This window comes from Hippoglossus stenolepis, chromosome 21 (assembly GCF_022539355.2).
Source record: "Hippoglossus stenolepis isolate QCI-W04-F060 chromosome 21, HSTE1.2, whole genome shotgun sequence".
NCBI lineage: Eukaryota > Metazoa > Chordata > Actinopteri > Pleuronectiformes > Pleuronectidae > Hippoglossus > Hippoglossus stenolepis.
The window spans coordinates 11,587,751-11,606,725 of record NC_061503.1 but is presented as its reverse complement, the minus strand read 5'-3'; the positions used below and the strand labels follow the sequence as shown (position 1 = coordinate 11,606,725).

The 18,975-nt window shown below is 43.9% G+C and overlaps 2 protein-coding genes across 7 annotated transcripts in view; one reads left to right on the top strand and one right to left on the bottom strand.

The window, feature by feature from the left end:
- The window catches only part of dock1 (dedicator of cytokinesis 1), a 170,973-nt gene that overhangs the window by 78,340 nt on the left and 73,658 nt on the right, over positions 1–18,975 (top strand). The window lies entirely within an intron of this gene.
- Positions 1–18,975, bottom strand: part of LOC118100205 (inhibitory synaptic factor 2A) — a 29,325-nt gene that overhangs the window by 3,005 nt on the left and 7,345 nt on the right. Inside the window, exons 2-3 of the mRNA XM_035145039.2 lie at positions 14,061–15,294; positions 7,744–7,815 (exon numbers count right to left, since the gene is read on the bottom strand). Of these exons, the coding sequence (XP_035000930.1) occupies positions 7,744–7,815; positions 14,061–15,289 (1,301 nt within the window). The 5' untranslated portion in view covers positions 15,290–15,294. The remainder of the gene's footprint in view (positions 1–7,743; positions 7,816–14,060; positions 15,295–18,975) is intronic.

Sequence of the window (18,975 nt, the reverse complement as noted above, 5' to 3'; positions counted from 1 at the left end):
ACAGTCCGTTTACCTTATCACAAACATTGCAAGCAGCGTTTTGTTAAAGTTGTTAATGTAAATATGAACGTTACGCTGAAAAGCGATCTACAGCTAAAAAGGCCACAATGAATCATTTGCCGTTCTGTTTGTTTGGCCCCAAGTGACAGATATACTCTGCAGAACGTGAAAAGCCCAGCACATGAAAACGCTGCTGCCAATTACCTTTTGATGCACGGGCTAAGAGGTTTGTCCTGAGGTTTCTTGTTCGGCTCAATAAAATCTTCTAAAAATGAAATATTTGCTTTGACGACCGAGAGCAGCTGCACTTATTTATGCCTTAATGTTGTTGCACCTACACGGCTGCAGCTCCCTTTGCCCAAACTACTCAAAGTACTTGAACTGGCCCAAAAAAATACCAGCCAGGATTTTAGCATGTGCCAGGAAACAAGACCATATCCCTTCTTTTTAATTTCAGCTTGCACTCGTCTCCAATCGAATTTAGAATTGATTTTAAGATTTCACTTAAACGAATTAGACCACAGCTGGAGTCTCCCTCCGCCTCCACACACCTTCAGAATGGGGCTCTAAATCTGCCCGTAATATTCTCACATCTCACAGGGATAAGAAACGGTCTTATTTTGAAGGGTGAGTGAGCGGTGTTTGTCAGAGTTGGCCCTGAAGTCGTCCGTCTGAATCGATTTTTAAATTCCCTCCAGAAACCTTCTGCTTAAAACATGCTTCTACCTGAGCTTGTATAATTCATCCCGACTGTGTTATCATGTCTGTTTTAGATTTTATTATCATTACGCTGTCTTACAATTACTGAATACTTCTGCTTCTGCCCCTAATGTGGATGTTTTCTTTGGTGCAGAAGCAGCACTCTGATGCCAATTATTTTCTCTATGGCCAGGCCCAGGGAAACTGCGGTGCATGTGTGTCCACCGCCCTCGTGCTGCATAATACCATTATAAAAGTCTTCTGCAGTTAAACACAAACTCGTAGATTAAACAGAATTCACAGGGCTGCTAAATTAACAGGCTCTTGCTGCTCGGATAACTCAAGTTAAGGCGGCACCAAAGAATCCTGTGATCAATGACTTGTGTGTTTGTCAAAGTGTAATGAATGTGTGGTGGTGTCACGCATGTAATACAAGCCGCGCGCTGAGTGTCTCCTTGTGTTGTTTTCATCTTTCAAAACAACCTTCTATTAATGCTGTGTTCAGAGACGGATCTCTAGCACTTCTTGGTGTCTTTGGGGGGAAGCACTAGTTAAATGCTATGTCATTTTGTGTCGGATATAACACACACACACACACACACACACACACACACACGGTGATAGGATTTTCCCTGCTCTTTAGAGTGAGCCTCTAATACAGCCGAGACTGTTGTGGCTGTGTAACCATTGCCACAGGTTATTGGCCATTTAACCACATTAAAGAACCTATTATTTTTATTGGTACCATCATTGGACGTATTTTTTCAATTTATGCTCTGAGATAATACTGCACATTAACAGTGCATTTAAGTTCACGATATTTCTGCAGCGGCCTTTGCTTTGTTCAGGTCTGTCCTTCGGGTTTGTGTCTGTGCTTTTCCAATAACTGGAGGTTTACTATACACTTACTGTTATTATTTGACCTTACTTATCTACCTGGCTTTATACATATATGCACTTGTAGTAGTAATGTACCGTGTTAATTCTATAGTATGAACTATATAATTACTAATGTTAGTCATTATATGTATATTAATTAGCTGATTAACACATAAATTCATATAAAAAAAGAAAGCCCACAACAACCAGGTGGTTGTTGATTTCAGCGTGGGTTAGTTATTCTTCACCGTACTCATATACAAAAAATCGTGAAAGAAGCAAGAATGTTCCCGGTTTGAATCCCGGCTTGACCTTCTTGCGTGTTCTCCCAGTGGGAAGTCCAGTTTCCTCCCACAGTCCAAGGGAGACTAATTGCAGTCTCTAAGTTGAGTGTAGGTGTCTGATACGGTGTCTCCAGTTCCCCCTGAGTCCCTCCATGGATAAGATGTGTATCTTGGTATGAGTATATATAATGGCCAGATAGATTCTAAAAACATAGCTTTGTATCTGGCAGGAGAATCTTACTAAATCGAGGTAAAGTGGCCTGTAGCGTGGGAACAGCGAAGCAAGAAGACTAAAATGTCAGTGAAAAGAAAAAAGAAAATCTGCATAACTTAATTTGAGAGTGAAAAGATAATCATCTCATCTTTGAAACCTACTCAAAAGACGTTTGTAATGAAAGATTTATTAGTCTCTTCCCGGCCCCAGTTATCAGCATCTCCTCATGAAACTGTCACAGGCCCCCGCTGCAATTCAGATTTTTTTTTTTTGGGTGCTAAGAGTGAAGCGTTGTTGGCATTTCCCCGTCCCCTGGCTGCCACTCCCCTGAAGGGGTCGTTGGATCGGAACAAATTGGAGAAGGCACTTTGGGCCTTGTCTTTAACCTCACTCCCCCACTTGCTCTTACTCTCGCTCACTCCCACTTGTGTCCTGTCATGTTCCTGCTCCTGAAAATGTAGTGTATGTACAACAGGGGGGGGGGAAGACACTTCTACATTCTCATTGCGTGTCTAATCTTTTACTTCAGCGTATTCATGGCCGCGTGCACCTCTCACCTGCCCTTTACCCCACTTTAACCATCTGTGAGTCCTAATAGCTTGTATTCTCCTCCTTCCTCCCCGTGTTTCACATTCACATCCTGCCTTCCTTTTTTGTTCCCTTATCTTCCTCGAGTGTGAATGTGCTCTTCACAACTGTCCTCGCCGTCCCCTCACACTGTCTGTCCCACGGAGAATCACTCCTGTAACTATGGTAACCGGCTTGCCACCATGTTGGAAAACATCATTATGCTTTCACCCAAAAAAAAAAGAGAGAGATATCTTCGCTCAGCAGATCCGAGCAGGCAGGCCAGCCTAGCTGCTCAGTAATTTCCATATGTTATAATGTAATGGGCTCTTTAGCCTTTAGCGATGCTTAATTGATTTTCATAGCCTCTCACAGTAGATTGGAGACTTCTCCTCTTTTTAAACACCCATTCCTTTGTTGATTTTCTTTTTTTTTATCTATTTGCAGTGCGGAGTTATTCAAAGAACATTTTTACCATCGGACAGATAGTTTAATGACCATCGGCTGCTCCTTGTTTTTGAATTTATCGCAAGACATGCGAGCTAATGACAAAATTGAACCTTTGGGAAATAACCGCAGTCCGTTGTGAACAATGGGACGGACCCAGTGGTGGGGACCTCCACCATCGACTCCCTTAATCACAGCGGCTTAAATCTATCTCCCTGTTTGATCAGCACATTAGCCCATATAAATTCAGTGTGAGGAAAATGAGATTACAGGGTTTCTGCGTCAAGACACATCACGGCTTAATGCCTGTGGTCTTGAAATAAGTGGAATGCATTTCAATTCCACAGCTTTTCTGTCTGTCTCGTTCCCCCTCCCACTCCCACCCCCACTCCTCTCCAACCTCTTTCAGTATTGCTTTTTTCTCTGACTTCTTTTTTTCAATCCTCCCCTCTGTCTGCCTTTCTCAGTAACCCATATTACATCACCTGGCAAGATGGAGTGAACTGCAATAATCTTTTCATCCCTTTCTCTCCTATTCTCAATGTCATGCACGTAATGTTGGGCATTGAATCCCCTGGTTCATTTGAACCCACCGTTAGCCATTAGGAGGAGATAACACGTTCTGGACAAACGGGGAGATACAGAGAGAAAGTTACTGAGGGAGGATGAAAATAAGACGGAGCGAGTTCAAGATGGTTCAAAAACAAGAGAAGTGGGACCAGACAAGGACGGGAGACCACAGCAGCTTGTGTATTCTGTTTGAAGTCCATGCCCGTGGAGAGCAGCACCAATATCGATCCGGTGCTGTTGTTATGTTAAAGATGGGCTCTGAGATAATGCCATACACTCTCGGACAAATTGAATATGCTGAGGAGAACATGCCTGGCTCCTCACGGGGGCCGGTTTGAGTGATTTATGGACCCGCGTTGTTCTCTCCAGCCAGGGGACCAGCTCCACCCTAAACACAAGAGTTAAGAGGTTTGGCCCGGACACAAAAGCTGCTTTCAGACCTGACCTGAAGTCCTGCACGCTTTCCTGAAATTTCCCAGAGGGGCTGCATGTGAGAACATAAAATGTCCGAGTCAGCTGCGCGGGATGTTTTCTGGAACTTTTCTTGCCAACCCCTGAGTAAAATGTCCGAGGGAGCCCATGGAAGAATACAGCAGGAGATTTAGGGAAAATTCACAGCAAGCAAGTGGGCGTGTCAAAGACGTTTCTAAGGTCACAGTCACACATATCGCCGGCCATATTTCACATAAGTTGACGCGAAGCCACAGGAAGCAAATGTTTAATAAGGGTAGGCGAAGGTTCACCAGTGTTACATTAATGTCTGTGAGACCGGGGCCTAACACGAGACACAACTTTGAAAGACAACCGCACCCATGAGCTTTTGGCGATAAAGGGCCAAAGCCGAAGTTGTGGAGGATGGTAAGAGTCTCGTTGGATTAAATACCTCGTGACCTGCCTCCTGCAATCATCTACCCAAGTATCACTCCTCGCCTGAATGTTCTGGCAACGGACGATCTCCTGCTGCGTTCCTCATATGTCAAAGGCAAACTCTGTAAACTCAAGAACCCAGTCGTTTTCCCGAGTTCGTGTCTGAAATCAACTGAAAACATACTCAGAATAAAATCCGACTAGATATTAGAGACAGCTATTCTTCCCATGCACAGAGTGTGTTCCTTCATGGCTCTTTGTGTTCCCCCACCTCCGGAGAGGTTGTTTTTCATGGAGATCTGGGTAATTAGATTGCCATTTAATCCCCCTGCCTGTGTGAATACAACTGCTATATTTGATTCTGTGTCCAATCAACACAATTAACCATGCTTAGGGACTCTCTTAAAGGAGAACCCCTGTCAATTCAACAGATTCCAAACATCTCAGTCAGAAAATGTCTGCCCTTTCATCGAGTGGAAACCCTGCCAGGTGCCTGTGAGGTTTGTCAAAAAATGAGCTTTCAGTTTTGTATTGAGTTCCTGTTTTTTTGCTCTTCCTCCGCGGATGAAGCGTTTCAATCGATTCCTGCGGATCTGAGAAGCCAAACGGAAAGTTTTGATGTTAATTTAGAGCCCGTTTGAAGACAGGTGTCATCGCATGTGCACGATCAGCACAGACCAAGTCAAGAGAGGAATCCCAATCGACCTCTGCCTGTGATCCTTTATATATAATTCAGCCACTTTTTCTCTGTGTATTTTCAGGTTAAAAGAATTTAAATAAAAGCGATTTGTTGGACAACTCACTGACACTTTGGTATCAGTGGCTCATATTTAAATTGCCCATTTAAACACAGCATTATGTATTTACCGCCGCTTGCATTTGAAGTCTTTCAAACCCTTTCAGGCGTGGAGACATATAAATGAAGCACCTTTATCAACACACCATTGATGTGGAGGACACTCTGAGCCGCCAAGAATATCTTCAACAAAGAGCCGTAGAACGGAATCACTGATATTTTTTATATTTATGTGTGTAACTGCAGTCGGTGCTCACAGATGCAGAGGGATCTTTTTTGCGAGTGCCTGTAAAACTTGCAGAGGCAGCCACAGCAGGGCGAGCACAGCTGCTCTTTACCCAGGGTGAGTGTTGATGGAGGATAGTTAAGCCAGAGGGAGCTGGGCCGTCAAAACCCCACAGAGCTAGTATTAAACATGGGGATGACTAATTTATGATACAAGACGAGCTCCGGTCTCCGCAGTCTGTCGTCATCCATCCTTTAACCCTGTACCCGACCTATTGCCTCTTCATTCCCCCCCGAGTCCCTCCACTGTCCGTCACATCACGTGTAGTAATTCAGCTCACCCCACTTCATCCCGTGGGCACTGAATCGTAGTAAAAGCCTCCATTCCTATGTCCACCCTGCGGCTGTGCAGCGGGGACCTGCCGCGGTTTAAGCACACTTTACGACACGATGTACCTTCCTCCGCTCAAACATCAGAGGGAAGAAAGCTCTGCTCTGTTCCTTCATTTTCAGGAGCCAATTGAAGTTTGTCCAGAGGCTTATCAGTCATTGAGAGCAGTAGATAGAAAATGATTTAAATGGCTCTTCAGAGGCGAAATGCCGACTGAGTGGAGCAGCAGTGTCCACTAAAAACTGTTTTATTGATCGCCTCTCACCCTCTTACTCTTTAAATCTTTTTTTCTTTCTCATCTCTTTTCACCCTCCTGTTCGTTTGGACTGTCGGAGTCGTACTTTTTTCTCAGCACCAAACGGAAAAACCAGCCAGATAATACACATGTGACCTGTAATTCCTCACGGGGCCTGCAGACTGTCAGTCCCACCGTGTGTCAAAGAGGAAGGCTCATTTCTGACAGAGGTGTCGGGAGCTGCGAGGCTCAGTCAGAGGTCACGGCCACCGCCTGTGAACTTAAAGCTGATCGCACAACATTTCACGTGAGGGCTGTTAGCAAAGGTTATTTTTGAGATTGATGTATGGATTTTTACACACGGTATCATTATGGATCTATGGTAATTATCTAAAAGAACTGCTGGATGGTTGGTTCCCAGAGGACACATGAGCCATTGGCTTTTCTTCTCGTGTCTCCATGAGTGAAATATTTCAACAACCATTGAATTGATCGCTGTTAACTTTGCTACAGATATTCAAGGTCCATGAAAAAATACTTTGACTTTGGTGATCTCCTGATTTTTGTTAAATCTAGAGTGACCAAATAAATGCAAAATGAATGGCATTTCTATCAAACAGGCTTAATTAAAATCCCGACCATGGTAAAGATTAATCCTGCAAATCATCAGCAGGTTTTGATCTCTAGTGGTACTGCTCCCTTTCACCTGTTTTGTCCATATGCGTAAGCTTTAAAAAGACGTGCACAAATATGGACAAAAGACTCTGTTCCTTTCTGTTTCCGTATCTAACATTGAGCATAAATTAGCCCTTAGTGTGACTGCAGATAATTAGGCTTGTTTATTGAGTCTTAAAAAAGTGATCGTCTTCAAAAAGCCTAAAAACTGAACGGTTTCAGTTTGTGATTCAATGAAATGTAATAATCATCAGAACTAATGCCAGTTTCTACTCTGTCGACTATTGTCTCAGTATCATTTCACAAACACATTCACACACACACAGAAGACTGCAGCCAAATATTTATTCATGTACTGCACGTTCACGGGGAGATAACTATGTCCTCTGACAGACTAATGACTCTGGGCTCACATCTATACTGGTTGTCTAATGTATTGAGCTGAATCTGAAAGTGCAAAGGCTCGGTTGGCCTGGCAACAGCACACAGTGATGATATTTCATGATATTTCACAAAGTCTGGATGCTAATTAATTTCACCTTTCGCCGCCCCGCGCTCACTCACTCCGCAGCACCTACTTTTCAACCAGACGCCCTTTTGTCTCCAAAGTCTCGCTAACCCCACATCTGCTAAGCGCCCGTCAGTGAATAAAAGGGCGGGACGTGACAATCGGAAGGAGCGATAACATGTATGGATTCCAAGAGAGCGCGTGATTTGTAAATGTCACAAGTCCCCATGTGTTCATTAACAGCGTCCACATTATTCCTCGCCTTGCCTCCCCTGGCCCCCTCCCTCCTCTCAAGCGTCCTTTTTCCACCTGTCCCCTTCTCCCTCCAGGAGGAAGGACGAGGCACTTTTGGATCACCGTGTCTTTGAAGAGTAATGGCCACTAACCTGTAAATAATGCATGCGCTGTTCCGGCATGTGTCGCAGTTGGCCGTGTCCTGTCCGGTTCGATAGGAGAGTCTGCGGGGGAGATAAGAGTGGTGAATGAGTAATTACAGGACTTGTTAAGCTGCTCCTCACACCTTCCTCCCTCTTCCTGTTTGTCATCCCTCGTTAGCGGGACCACACTAAGTGAGGTTGCTGAGGAGTGAGGCCGACCTCCTGAGTGGCCTGTGTCCGGCAGCCAGGGCAGAAAGAGCAGCGTGTCTGCCATTAGCTCTGGTTAACTGATCCGAGGTCAGACAAGGCAAAGTGCTGCACAGTTGATGAGTTTCTAGGCTGAGCTGAATGGTATGAATGGTTTTTATGAAGGGCTTTTTAGAAGTGTTGCATTTTCTTACAATACCAGTACAAAATACCTAGTTAAATAACAATAAAACAATAATAATAATGCATAAAAATTGCTTGCTTGATGTGAACCCATGATGCATTCAACTTACAACTATAGAAGAGCAACAGTCCCCCTATGTAACCACATTTAAATTCACTAGATCTGGATTTTTTATTTGTTTCTGCCCCAAGTTGCACATAAGCTTGTTTATAACAGTCCTAACACCTAGTCTCGCAATTTTTAAGAAAAGGTCCCTCTTCTCCCCCCAGCACTGAACCTTGTTTCTCAAGAGAAATCCAAACTCTTGATTAATCCATTCTGTAGTGGACAGAGTTTTTAAGCATGCACTATGATTTATGTTCGGTGTAAATAATTTTGTAACCTTCTATTAGCTGGGGGGTGCAGTGGGGGCGGTAATTTGGAAATGAAATTGCTCCTCTAAGCAGTTAAAATTTGACAGTTTTGTTTAGGACGGCAGCCCTTTGGCGTTGCACAGTCAGTCATTTTATTGTCATATTGATTCAACCAAATTCCCATTCAAACACATCAATGACCTTTTATTTTAATTTCCGATGCGTCCCTCTATTGTCCTGCCATCAAGTGTCTCCGAGATTAAATATTATCATGAACCAAGTTCCCATTATAGACGCCTATATCTCAAGGGACAGCTAAAGACCGGGTGGCGGCTCTGAAGGGGACTATTTGGTTACATGCTTCAGAGGCTCAGTGGCTTTCTTATTGGATTACAATGTGGGAACGTGCACATTGATTGACAGTAAGTGTTTCCCCCCCTGTAATTAATGACATTACCAAGGACACACTGTGGACTCACTTCACCGGTGACATGGACAAGATGCAAACCCTTTACTGCGTGGTTTTTATGGTTATTGACCTGGACTGCTGCATCAACAGAAAGCAGTTTTGTAAATCCAGTACAGATGTCAACCTTATTTTTTGGGGGGGGCTGTTACTTATACAGGTAGTAACCGTCGTCAACTACCCTCCTTCACACTCAAGCAGTCACCAGATGCACCATCACTTTGTCCCAAGTCCCAAGTATGTGCTTATTACCTCCGCTAAGGATTTTATGTTTTCATCTGCATCTGTTTGTGAGTCTGTTAGTTAGTAGGATCACGGAAAAATAATTGTTTGCGGAACATTTCTGTTAACATGGGATATGTATCTGATGCAATACATGTACCTGCAATATGGTGATAAAGTGCCCTCTACTTGTCTTTGTTGTACCACGGTCAATTTACCAGTGTCTCAAGTATTACCTTGGTAGCACTGACTTTGTTGCAATGAAGAGTTGGTACTTTTGGTTTTATTTGTCATTGGAGGTCAATGGAATTTCATTTAGAGTGCTCACAGCAATGAAACGACAACATTAAAAGGGAAAATCCAGCTCAGCTCCTGCCAGAAACAATGTTCTGCTCGTCTTCGACTGCTCACTGTGTGAAGGCAGACCACTGGAAATATGTCCGCAGATATTTCTGTTTCTCTTTGACGAATGGAATCCCATTTACTTTTACAAAATGTTGTCATTGAGGCAGGAGATATAGTGGCTAGATTCCACCAGAGTTAAGTGAGAAAAATAACAACCTATCACGAGCCCAGTTCACACCTGGTATTAACATCTGTCCCGAGTGACGCAATGATTGAAAGCTCCTTTCCCAGCTCTATATTTAAATACACATGTGCGCAATTTCTGTTCACATAGACCAAATTACATCATTTTTAGCCAGTCAGACTTCAAAGATGGGTCCATTGTCAATTTGTTTGTGTTTGTGTCTGAGCCAGAAGGGACTGAGCGAATCAATCCACTGCACACAGCTCTACTTAATAAGATTATACCCATTTAAAAGAGATAAAATGAATTTGTGGTGGTCAGTGTTTATATTGTGGGGGTGGCCACAAATAGATTGAAGCATGGGAAATATTAAGTGTAAAAATACGTGACCCTGGACTTATTTACGTTCACACAGCTAAAAGAATTTCGCTACAAGCGTCCCACTGTGATCAGATTTCAACGGCCTCCTCAGAAGTCCAGTTGTGATTGGATCCCCCAGGAGGGACGATGATACCAGGCCTAAGTACCGTCATAAATCAGCATGTCTAAAACTAGGATGGCCCCGGAAGCCGCTCGATTTTTATCTCCGAGGTTAATTCACATTTAGTTTCATCTTTTCGGAAGCGGAGACGTTTTTAATTCTCTCTCAGGGACTTTTGTCATGCTGCCCATAAGGCGCAGCGCCAATAAAAATTAAACCGCTATCATAAATTTCCCCCTCCTTATCTACTCTTTTGTTTCTGCGCTATGTGCTCTGACAGGTAAAGCAGAGTTGGTGATAACAATATTGTTTTTTAATTTTTTAGCAGAATGAGGTAATAGAGAGAGGATGAGTGCAATGGGGGTGACAGTGCAGCGAGGAAGGTCACGGCCACCTTCACTTTCCACACACACGAGTCCATTGATAAACATTGGGAACTAGATCACATCCTCAGAACATCTCACCCTTATTCTCTCTATCTCTCACCCTCATGTTGTTTTTCTCCTTCCCTCCCTCGTCCCTCTTCTCTCGCTCTCTCTCTCTCACATCGAGTTGATAAGAGAAAATAAGAGGGCAGAGTTAGTTCCGACAGGCCTCCCTGGGGAGAGCGAAGCCAAAAGTGCCATTAACAGTGTATTTATACACCCTCCCCCTTTTTTTGCGCTTCTGGTTGAGCTCTCCCAAAGGTCACTGAGTGGGTGGGGGTCCAAAGGCATAAAAACATGCACACGTCCCAATGTTAATAGACAAGACCAGCAACAAGTCCCCATAAGTGTGATTAATTAGGTCTGGTCTGCCAACCCAGGCTGATGATACAGCAAAATTACTTGTGAGCTTCGGGCCGTTGGATGCAACCAATGATGTAGTTCAGAACTGCATTGCAGCCTTTACACTGCATCGCATGCCCTGGACAGCACTGTGTGTGTGTGTGTGTGTGTGTGTGTGTGTGTGTGTGTGTGTGTGTGTGTGTGTGTGTGTGTGTGTGTGTGTGTGTGTGTGTGTGTGTGTGTGTGTGTGTGTGTGTGTGTGTGTGTGTGTGTGTGTGTGTGTGTGTGTGTGTGCGCGCTCTTTTTTTCTTTTCTCAGCAGCTTGGTAAGAGCTTCTTATGTCATCTAGAATCTAATAACACCTAAAGTCCAGTGGTTCTTCCACTCTACACCTCTATCCTCCTTCTCTTTCCTCCCTTTTTCCCCATTCCAGAAGAACAGTGGATAGATAAAAGAAAATATATAAATCATTGCTCGTCTTTAGCTTTAATGTCTGTTTTATTTTGGATTGTTTGAATTTTAGCTCTTCAGTTTGTTTTCGCATCGACAGTGGAAGAACACACTTCTTTTTGTTTATAGTGTCAAAGCGTTTTCTTATTTCTTTGTGTGTGCGCACACGCATGCGCGATGTGCGGCATGGCCATGCTTTTTTTTTCTTTGTCTCAGCACATTAGCCACGGAATTTCAATTTGTGTCCGAGCAGCATGTCACGAACACATGCGTCGTGATGAATGCACCCAGCGCCCATGAAAAATGGACGTCATATAACATAAGCAGTTATATATCAGATGTAATTGCACTCACAATTCACCTATAGCCTGGGGGCACTCCTATTTGTTGTGTCGGTGACATTTATGTAAGGGGAGTGTGAGGCTAATGTAGTGTGACTAAAGCAGCGTTGGGATTTGTTTTTGCTCGGCTCGCTACAAGTCCAACTTTGGGAATTGGAAATATGCAGAAGATGACTGCGCTTTTACAGAGACACAGCGGTTCAGTTGGGCTCAGATGGATTACAAGGGGCTTATTCTGCTCACTGACTTTAACTAAATGTAGGCTTCTGTAATTAATGTATGAAAGAACATTGCGATTATTTCCTTATGTTTGTGAGCAGATGGCACCAATAAGGAGTATTACACACTTACAAATTCCTCTCTCCTCTCCTCTCCCCTCCTCTCCTCTCCTCACCCCTCCTCACCCCTCCTCACCCCCACTCCACCTGCCACTTTAGACACATCTGATAAGCCAGATGTGTTTTGCAGCACACGGGGAGATGGCTGTCCTTGCTGCACCACATGTCCGCTTACTTTTTTTCACTCCGGCACACTTTTTATGAGTTAGGTGATAAGGAGATTAGGGCTGCCTTGTGCAAGATTGAAGGCAGATAATTGCCTTTTAAGATGGTGCCAACTCAAAACTGTGGTAAGAGCTGTTCCATGATCAATCCTCGTTGAATAGGAGTGTTCCCCTGTTGTTTTTTCACATTAATACACTTCGACAAAAGTGTACTTGTGTGCTCCTTTGTTCTAAGCTTTGTATGGGTGTAAATGTGCAGCTCACAGGTTTTAAACCAGGTTGGTAGAATGTTGATTATACCGATTTTCTCTCTCCTGATCTCGACACAGTGCTGGTAAAAACAGATAGGGATCTGAGTGGCAAGACCCAGCAGTTCACTCAACAAATTGGCCATTTTGTTTGCCTCATCCCTTTGGATAGACAGTCCCCTATTTCAGCTGGCTAGATGCTATCTGTAGACCCTTTTGTATAAACTCGGTATCAACTGGACAGTAAATGGCTTTTTCACAGGCCGTGGCTTTTTCAAAGGCCTCGGACTTCCTAGATAAACATTATGGTGTGCGGTCGGATAAGGCCAATTGTTAAATATCCAATTTAGTATTTCCCTCAATCAATAAAATTACCTATAATCGTTGCTCAATAATTGTATGTCCTCCTTAGAATTATTTCCCCTCGTTAGCATCATTATTAAGTTCCCCTATTAGTATTGTCATTGTAGTAAATCTAAAAGAAAATACCTGCTCATCTAAGCGGCATTACAGCTGATATCGATCTCACATGAAGACGCATGCTATTGTTTTCAGTGGCTTCATTAGTTTCATTCAAAGCCAGTGATATTAGTGCTGTCACTTTTTCCCCAAAATTCAAATGAATTCAGCCTTTTTCCTCCACACACCGCCTTTCAGGTGCTTTGGTGTTGTGATAAGATGCGATAAAAAATTCCCCCCCTACGTTCAAATGAGTGTTCAAATTTTGAATAAAAGTGACAGCCCATATCTGATAAGTCCTAGTCTCAGGTTTGTGATTTCATTCATAGCGACAGTTTTTCACATGACAGGTCATCAAAGCGCTTGGGCCACATTGAGTGAGGTGATTTGTCTGAATACGCTCTGCAGCAGCTCCACCGTACCTGCAGGGGGAATCACCATAAAAGCACGCTGTGCTGTAATAGCACTGCAGGGCACATCCAGGTGAAAGCCACATCATCCCAGCTACGTGCCACTGCCGTCTCTTTTTTTCTTTGACACTCATTGGGTGGTACAGTCGAGGCTCTGCTGTGCAGCTGTCATGCACACAAGCTTGCTCCAAAGATCTAGAACTAATGTGACACATCAAGAGGGTACTTTTCCTGTTCACGCTGAATCATAACTGTTTTCTATCTGTCTGATGTTTCCTCAGTTTAACCCTGTTCTGAATCACGATTTGTACTTTTTGGACATTTCTTTCTTTTCTTATTTTTTTGCCAATGTGAATTTAATAACCGTTTAAAGTTGGAAGCTGCTGATGCGAGTGTCGATACTGAGCCGTTAAAGAGATCAGCCATAGATTCCAGTACTCTGTGAATTTATTCATATAGTCAGCACTTTTCTAGGTCAGGTTTTAGTCCCACAGCCATCTCTGGCCTCAAGTAACCTTCCATGAAAATGATTCCAATGGTTTCCATGCAGGGAGCTGTACCCATTTTAAATGAGGGGAAAAGAGAACACTGGGGTTGCATTGGTACTCCCTATAAGCAGGGACCCTGAGTTGAGGTATTAGAATCTATGCCAGTAGAGAAAAAGTGTTGTAAAGCATGGGCTAAAGGATGACTATGAAATGTCTTACCCCTCTCTGTGAGCCTCCCCCTTTTCCAATTCCTGGATGACTCCCAAAAGCACCTTGATGGTCTCCTGGCTGGAGCTGATGAGATTTTCCATGGCCTGCAGCTGTTCTTTAACATCCTTGTCCGGATTCATAGGCACTATTTGCTTACAGGCCTCCTGTGTTGGGTCGGGCGGTGCTCCACCAGCCTCACCACCTCTGCAGGGCGACAGAGGCTCCTCCATGTCCCTTAGAGGCCGAGCAGATAGCTGTCCTGTGTGGCACTGTGCCTGTGTTGTACAGCCTCTACTGGAACGTGGTAGTGTCTCACTCTGCAGCCCGTTGAGCTGGAGACCTTTCTTCCGCTTGCTCCTCACAGATGGGCTGTCCAGGCACTCCACCTGCGTTAGGGAGTTCCAGGAGATGGGGCCCGAAACCCTGGAGGCCCTGTCCGGCAGGGTTCGGGATGAGCCCTCCTCCAGATTGAGCAGCTGCCTCTTGACCAAGCCTATATCGGCCTCCTTGTGTTGTAATCCTGTCCTGGCTTTCGATGGGACACTGCAGAGCTGGTACTCTGCCTGTGCTCCGGCTCCACTTCCTCTCGATGTGTCTGCAAGGCAGTCTGTGTCTGCAGAGCAACTGAGCAGCAGAGCGTCAGAGCACAGGCCATCAGGTGCAGTGTGCTGCTCCACTGTGGCAATGCACTCATTAGTATGGAGCAGAGCCCTGGTCCTCCGGACTCCACTCCCCCCGCAGGCTCCCTCCTCCTCCTCCTCATCTAAACCCTGCTCAGCAGCCTTGGACTGCTTCACCTCCATGACAAAACCGTTATTCTGACCTTTATAAGTTTCCACAGCCGCCACGTCTTTATAGGTGTGGCCTTTTTTGCGCTCAAACGGAAAAGTCTGATAGCGTTTCTTGAGGTCAGGTGATGTCTGCACGCCCGTGCTCCTCGTGACGTTCGGGATGGATCTGCGGGCAGGGACAGTCATGTACTTGCGGTACGCCACTTTGTATGAGATAGGCTTGCCACCTTTCCCCGCCGCCTGCAACTCTGCCTCCCTTTGCTCGTTCTGTGCCTCGCAGATATCCTTGAAACGCACTTGCAGGGCCTTGTTCCTCTTCCTCACCTGCCGACTGGCTTCCAGGGAATACTTCACCTCAAGTGCCAGCGAGGTGGACGGCAAGGGGGCTGCCTCCGAGTCAGACTCTGAGTTGGTGAGCATACATTTGCCACCCTCCTTGCTCACCATGTTTCCTGAGAAGCATGGAGAAGAGATGCTGTGTTAGTCATTGGTAATGAATGGCTTTTAAAAAAGACACTTGCACACAACCCACTCGACAGAGCACACATGCTCTCCTAGCTTTGGGAGAAGGGAGTTACTTGTGCAATTATTTAATGAATATTTTACGATAGTGTCATCAACATTTTATGCTAAAATTCTTTTTATGCAGCCAAAAAGCAAATACACATTTTAATGAAACTGAAACATTTAAAGTAATTTGTGTAGCTAATTGAGTATTACCAAAATAATTGAGTTTAACATTAGATAGATTTTCTTTACATTTGAGAATAAAGGATATGATTATACTCTTGAAAGAAAATCTCATAGTTTCCTTGTCATCATCGTCTTTTTTATATATTTTTTTACTGAGAAACTGCGAGGGTGAAGCATTAAATCTCTATGAAGGCAATTATTTCCAGCACAATTTTTTATTTGCTAGTCGATGCCAGTTAAAAACATCTTTCACTACCTACTCCCTCTTGCAGTGGTGATCAGTCCCTACGCTTACAATCATACACTCAAACACTCAAATCCATTTAGTTAACAGTGGCAATTCACTGTTCACTGTGCAGATCATTATGCCATAGGTCTACAGTATATTTTCATAGTTTACAAGGCTCAGTTTACACCTGTCTGACCTTTAACAGTTACTAATCAAATAAAAATAGGAAATCAGCCTATTTGCAGGAACATTTGCTCTCCCTCAGCAAATATGACTGTGCCATCTGATCTGGAGATGCTAAAAATGTGGGCGATATCTGCAAACCTTTGTCAGAGAACTGTAAAACAACCCCCTGAGGAGAAACCTCCTAAACAGAGATAATGAATTATCTTTCCCCCACTACCACAGGTATGGTAGCGACATAACAACTCTGCAGTTTGCCTCTGAGGCCCCGGCAGAAATGTAATTCTCCCTCCGCCTGCTGATTTACAATAAGCAAACACTCCACACGCTCATATAGATGCTGAATCAGATAGGACAATTATCCGTCTCCGCTTATCTGCCCTGAATGCTCACCGTCAACAGTGAATGACTTCCCATTTGAAACCTGTCTGTTTACCTTGCTGGGAGCTACACAAAAGACATTTTGTCTCGCTGTCTTCTCCATCACATTATCGCCCTGGTTCTGTATTAATACATCGTATTGTGCTGGGTCTGTCCGTTAGGTGAGAGAAAGCCATCTGTCATTGTCTATTTCATCTGCGATTTAAGATAACAGTCTCATTTACAGACATTAATAGTCCCTTTTAGAGTTGTGGGATCATTTATAAATACAAAAATATTACATGTTGGCATAATCATAAAGTCATTTTTTCTGTAGATGATGTTCTTAGGCGAAAGTATTTTTTAGCTTGAATATATGAATTAATATAGGTGTTAAAGGCTTTCCTATAATTATGAGGTCCTCAAGATTTGAAGAGCTGCTCCTCCTCAAGCCCGTTTTGCAGTGAATATCTCTCCAAAGACCTTGATTTCTTTGAAAAACCTCAGCAGATTTTTTTTTTGGTCTTAAAAGAAAGTCATGTTTGAAACTTTAAAAGCCATTAAAGACAAATGTACTCCCCTGAAACCATCCAGTCATTTCCCCTGTAATGTGTCAGGAAACGCAGTCTGAGAGCTACGCAGCATGCCCGTGTAGACGAGATGGCAGCTTAGTGCTGTGCAGGCAGATATTTGTTTGATTCCAGACGGTTAAATACAGCAGTGAAATTGACAAGGGACTAAAGTGAAATGGAATTTTTGTGGAAACTAACAAAAAGTCCTTTATTTATTAAATCATATTTGGGCTTGGGTCAGATTCTGCCAATTTTTCTTTTCTTAATTTTCTAAAACGTGCCTGTTATCACCCAAAAAATCCGGCTTTTGTTTCTGAAACAAAATGACTGCCTCCGGTGGGGCTCAGTTAATTCTTTCATGGGCTCGGACAGAAAATTGCAGTCAGAGCTGCCCTCTAATCACAGTACGTGTACGGAGCCACATTACATGAAGAATTGACAAAATACAACATATTCACAAGATCTCGAGGAAGAATACGCCGTAGTCAGTGCAGTTATTAACAGAGAAAGGCCAGAGGAGGGCAGGAAATAAAACCGTTAGTAGTCATCAGGGACTCCAAGGAACAGTGTTGCCATAAAGATGCGATAACTTGGTGACTGCTGACCCGCTCGCCACTGTCGTTTGAGCTGTGAATGCAGATCGAATGCAAAACAAAGCAAAGGGGGTGAATCAGGGCTCCGTGTGTAGCACAAGCCAATTCAATCATTTTCCAATTGTCCCCCTGGCTGTGCAGCATGTGAGGGATTTCGGATGAAGAATGTCCGACACTGGCACTTGTCCGTTTTGACCATGTGACGTTTTATTTCCAGATTATTATTTATTCACTAGCATGGCCGGGCTCGCGTGGTCCATCCCTGTCATCGTCCTCTCCATGTTAGTTCAATAGATGAGATTTTGAATTAGACACTAAGCTGTTACCCTCGGTGGAAGCTTCTATATAGTATAATAAATAATATATTCAATACGTTCAAAAGCAATTCAAGATGCCAATCTGTTCTACACCATTAGATATTGAGAAATGAATGGAGTTTGTCAGCACAAACAGCAACAGCGTATTTCTCAGTCCTTTCTACTCCTCCTCCTCTACACAGGCTCCACAACACATCCAGTTTCATGCTATTGTATCATATCCTCATTTAAAGTTGATCCCTTTCGACATGTCAGCACTGCAGGCTGAATGATGCGTCCGTGACTCCACATATCTGATTTGTTACCCACCGGGCCCGGGAAACTGTAGCAGCACTCGCATCTCACCTCCGGCTCGAAAGCCTCCCCCCGGCCTCTTGCATAAATAGCATGACTCATCACGCAATCCTGTGACAACTGTCCCTTTTTTTAGGGTGGCCCTGATCCTCTTTTTTTCATTTAGGGGCAAGTAAGTGAAGTGAACTGACCCATTATTTTCCTACCAACAAGCGGGCCACACGGGGTCATGTACGCATGGCAAAGCACATCAGACACATTCACTTCTGACCTTGTTTCAGCAGCGCAGCTCACACAGCTGTCACAGAGGCACTGGGGGTCATTATTTGGGTTATTTCTAGGGACACGAGTGAAGTTGTGTCCATGACGAGAATCTGTTGAGCATGACCGGTTCTTGGGAAGAGTTTCGAGGCCGTTCTTTGAAGCTTTGCGGTGCTGCAAGGACAGTCCCCATTACTGCGGTAATGCAATTCATTATTCTTTAATGGAAATGGTCTTTATTCTCAGAGCAAGTGCTCATTTAACGCAACACACCGTGAATTCAAAGCAGGATCCCTTATTACTGGCATTATTTTTTGAGGTGCATAATATGAGTCAGCAGTTTTGTGACTGGCAGTTACCTAATTGAACTTTTGGTTGCTGTGGGTAGAATCTTTAAAAAGGTGGAAATCTTATTTCCCCGATTCCACTTGGGGATTTAATGTTTACCCTAACTTTGAGCCTGACTAATTTTATTTTATCGCTTCTGCTCCAGCGAAGAGAAAATTCATTAATATAGCATGCATCACAAAACAGGTGAATTGATTAAACCCTGCAAATATGGCTGTACATGACAATTAGCAACAACAGTCGGAACAGGGTTTCTGGTTTCAACATTTAACAGGGTGGTTCA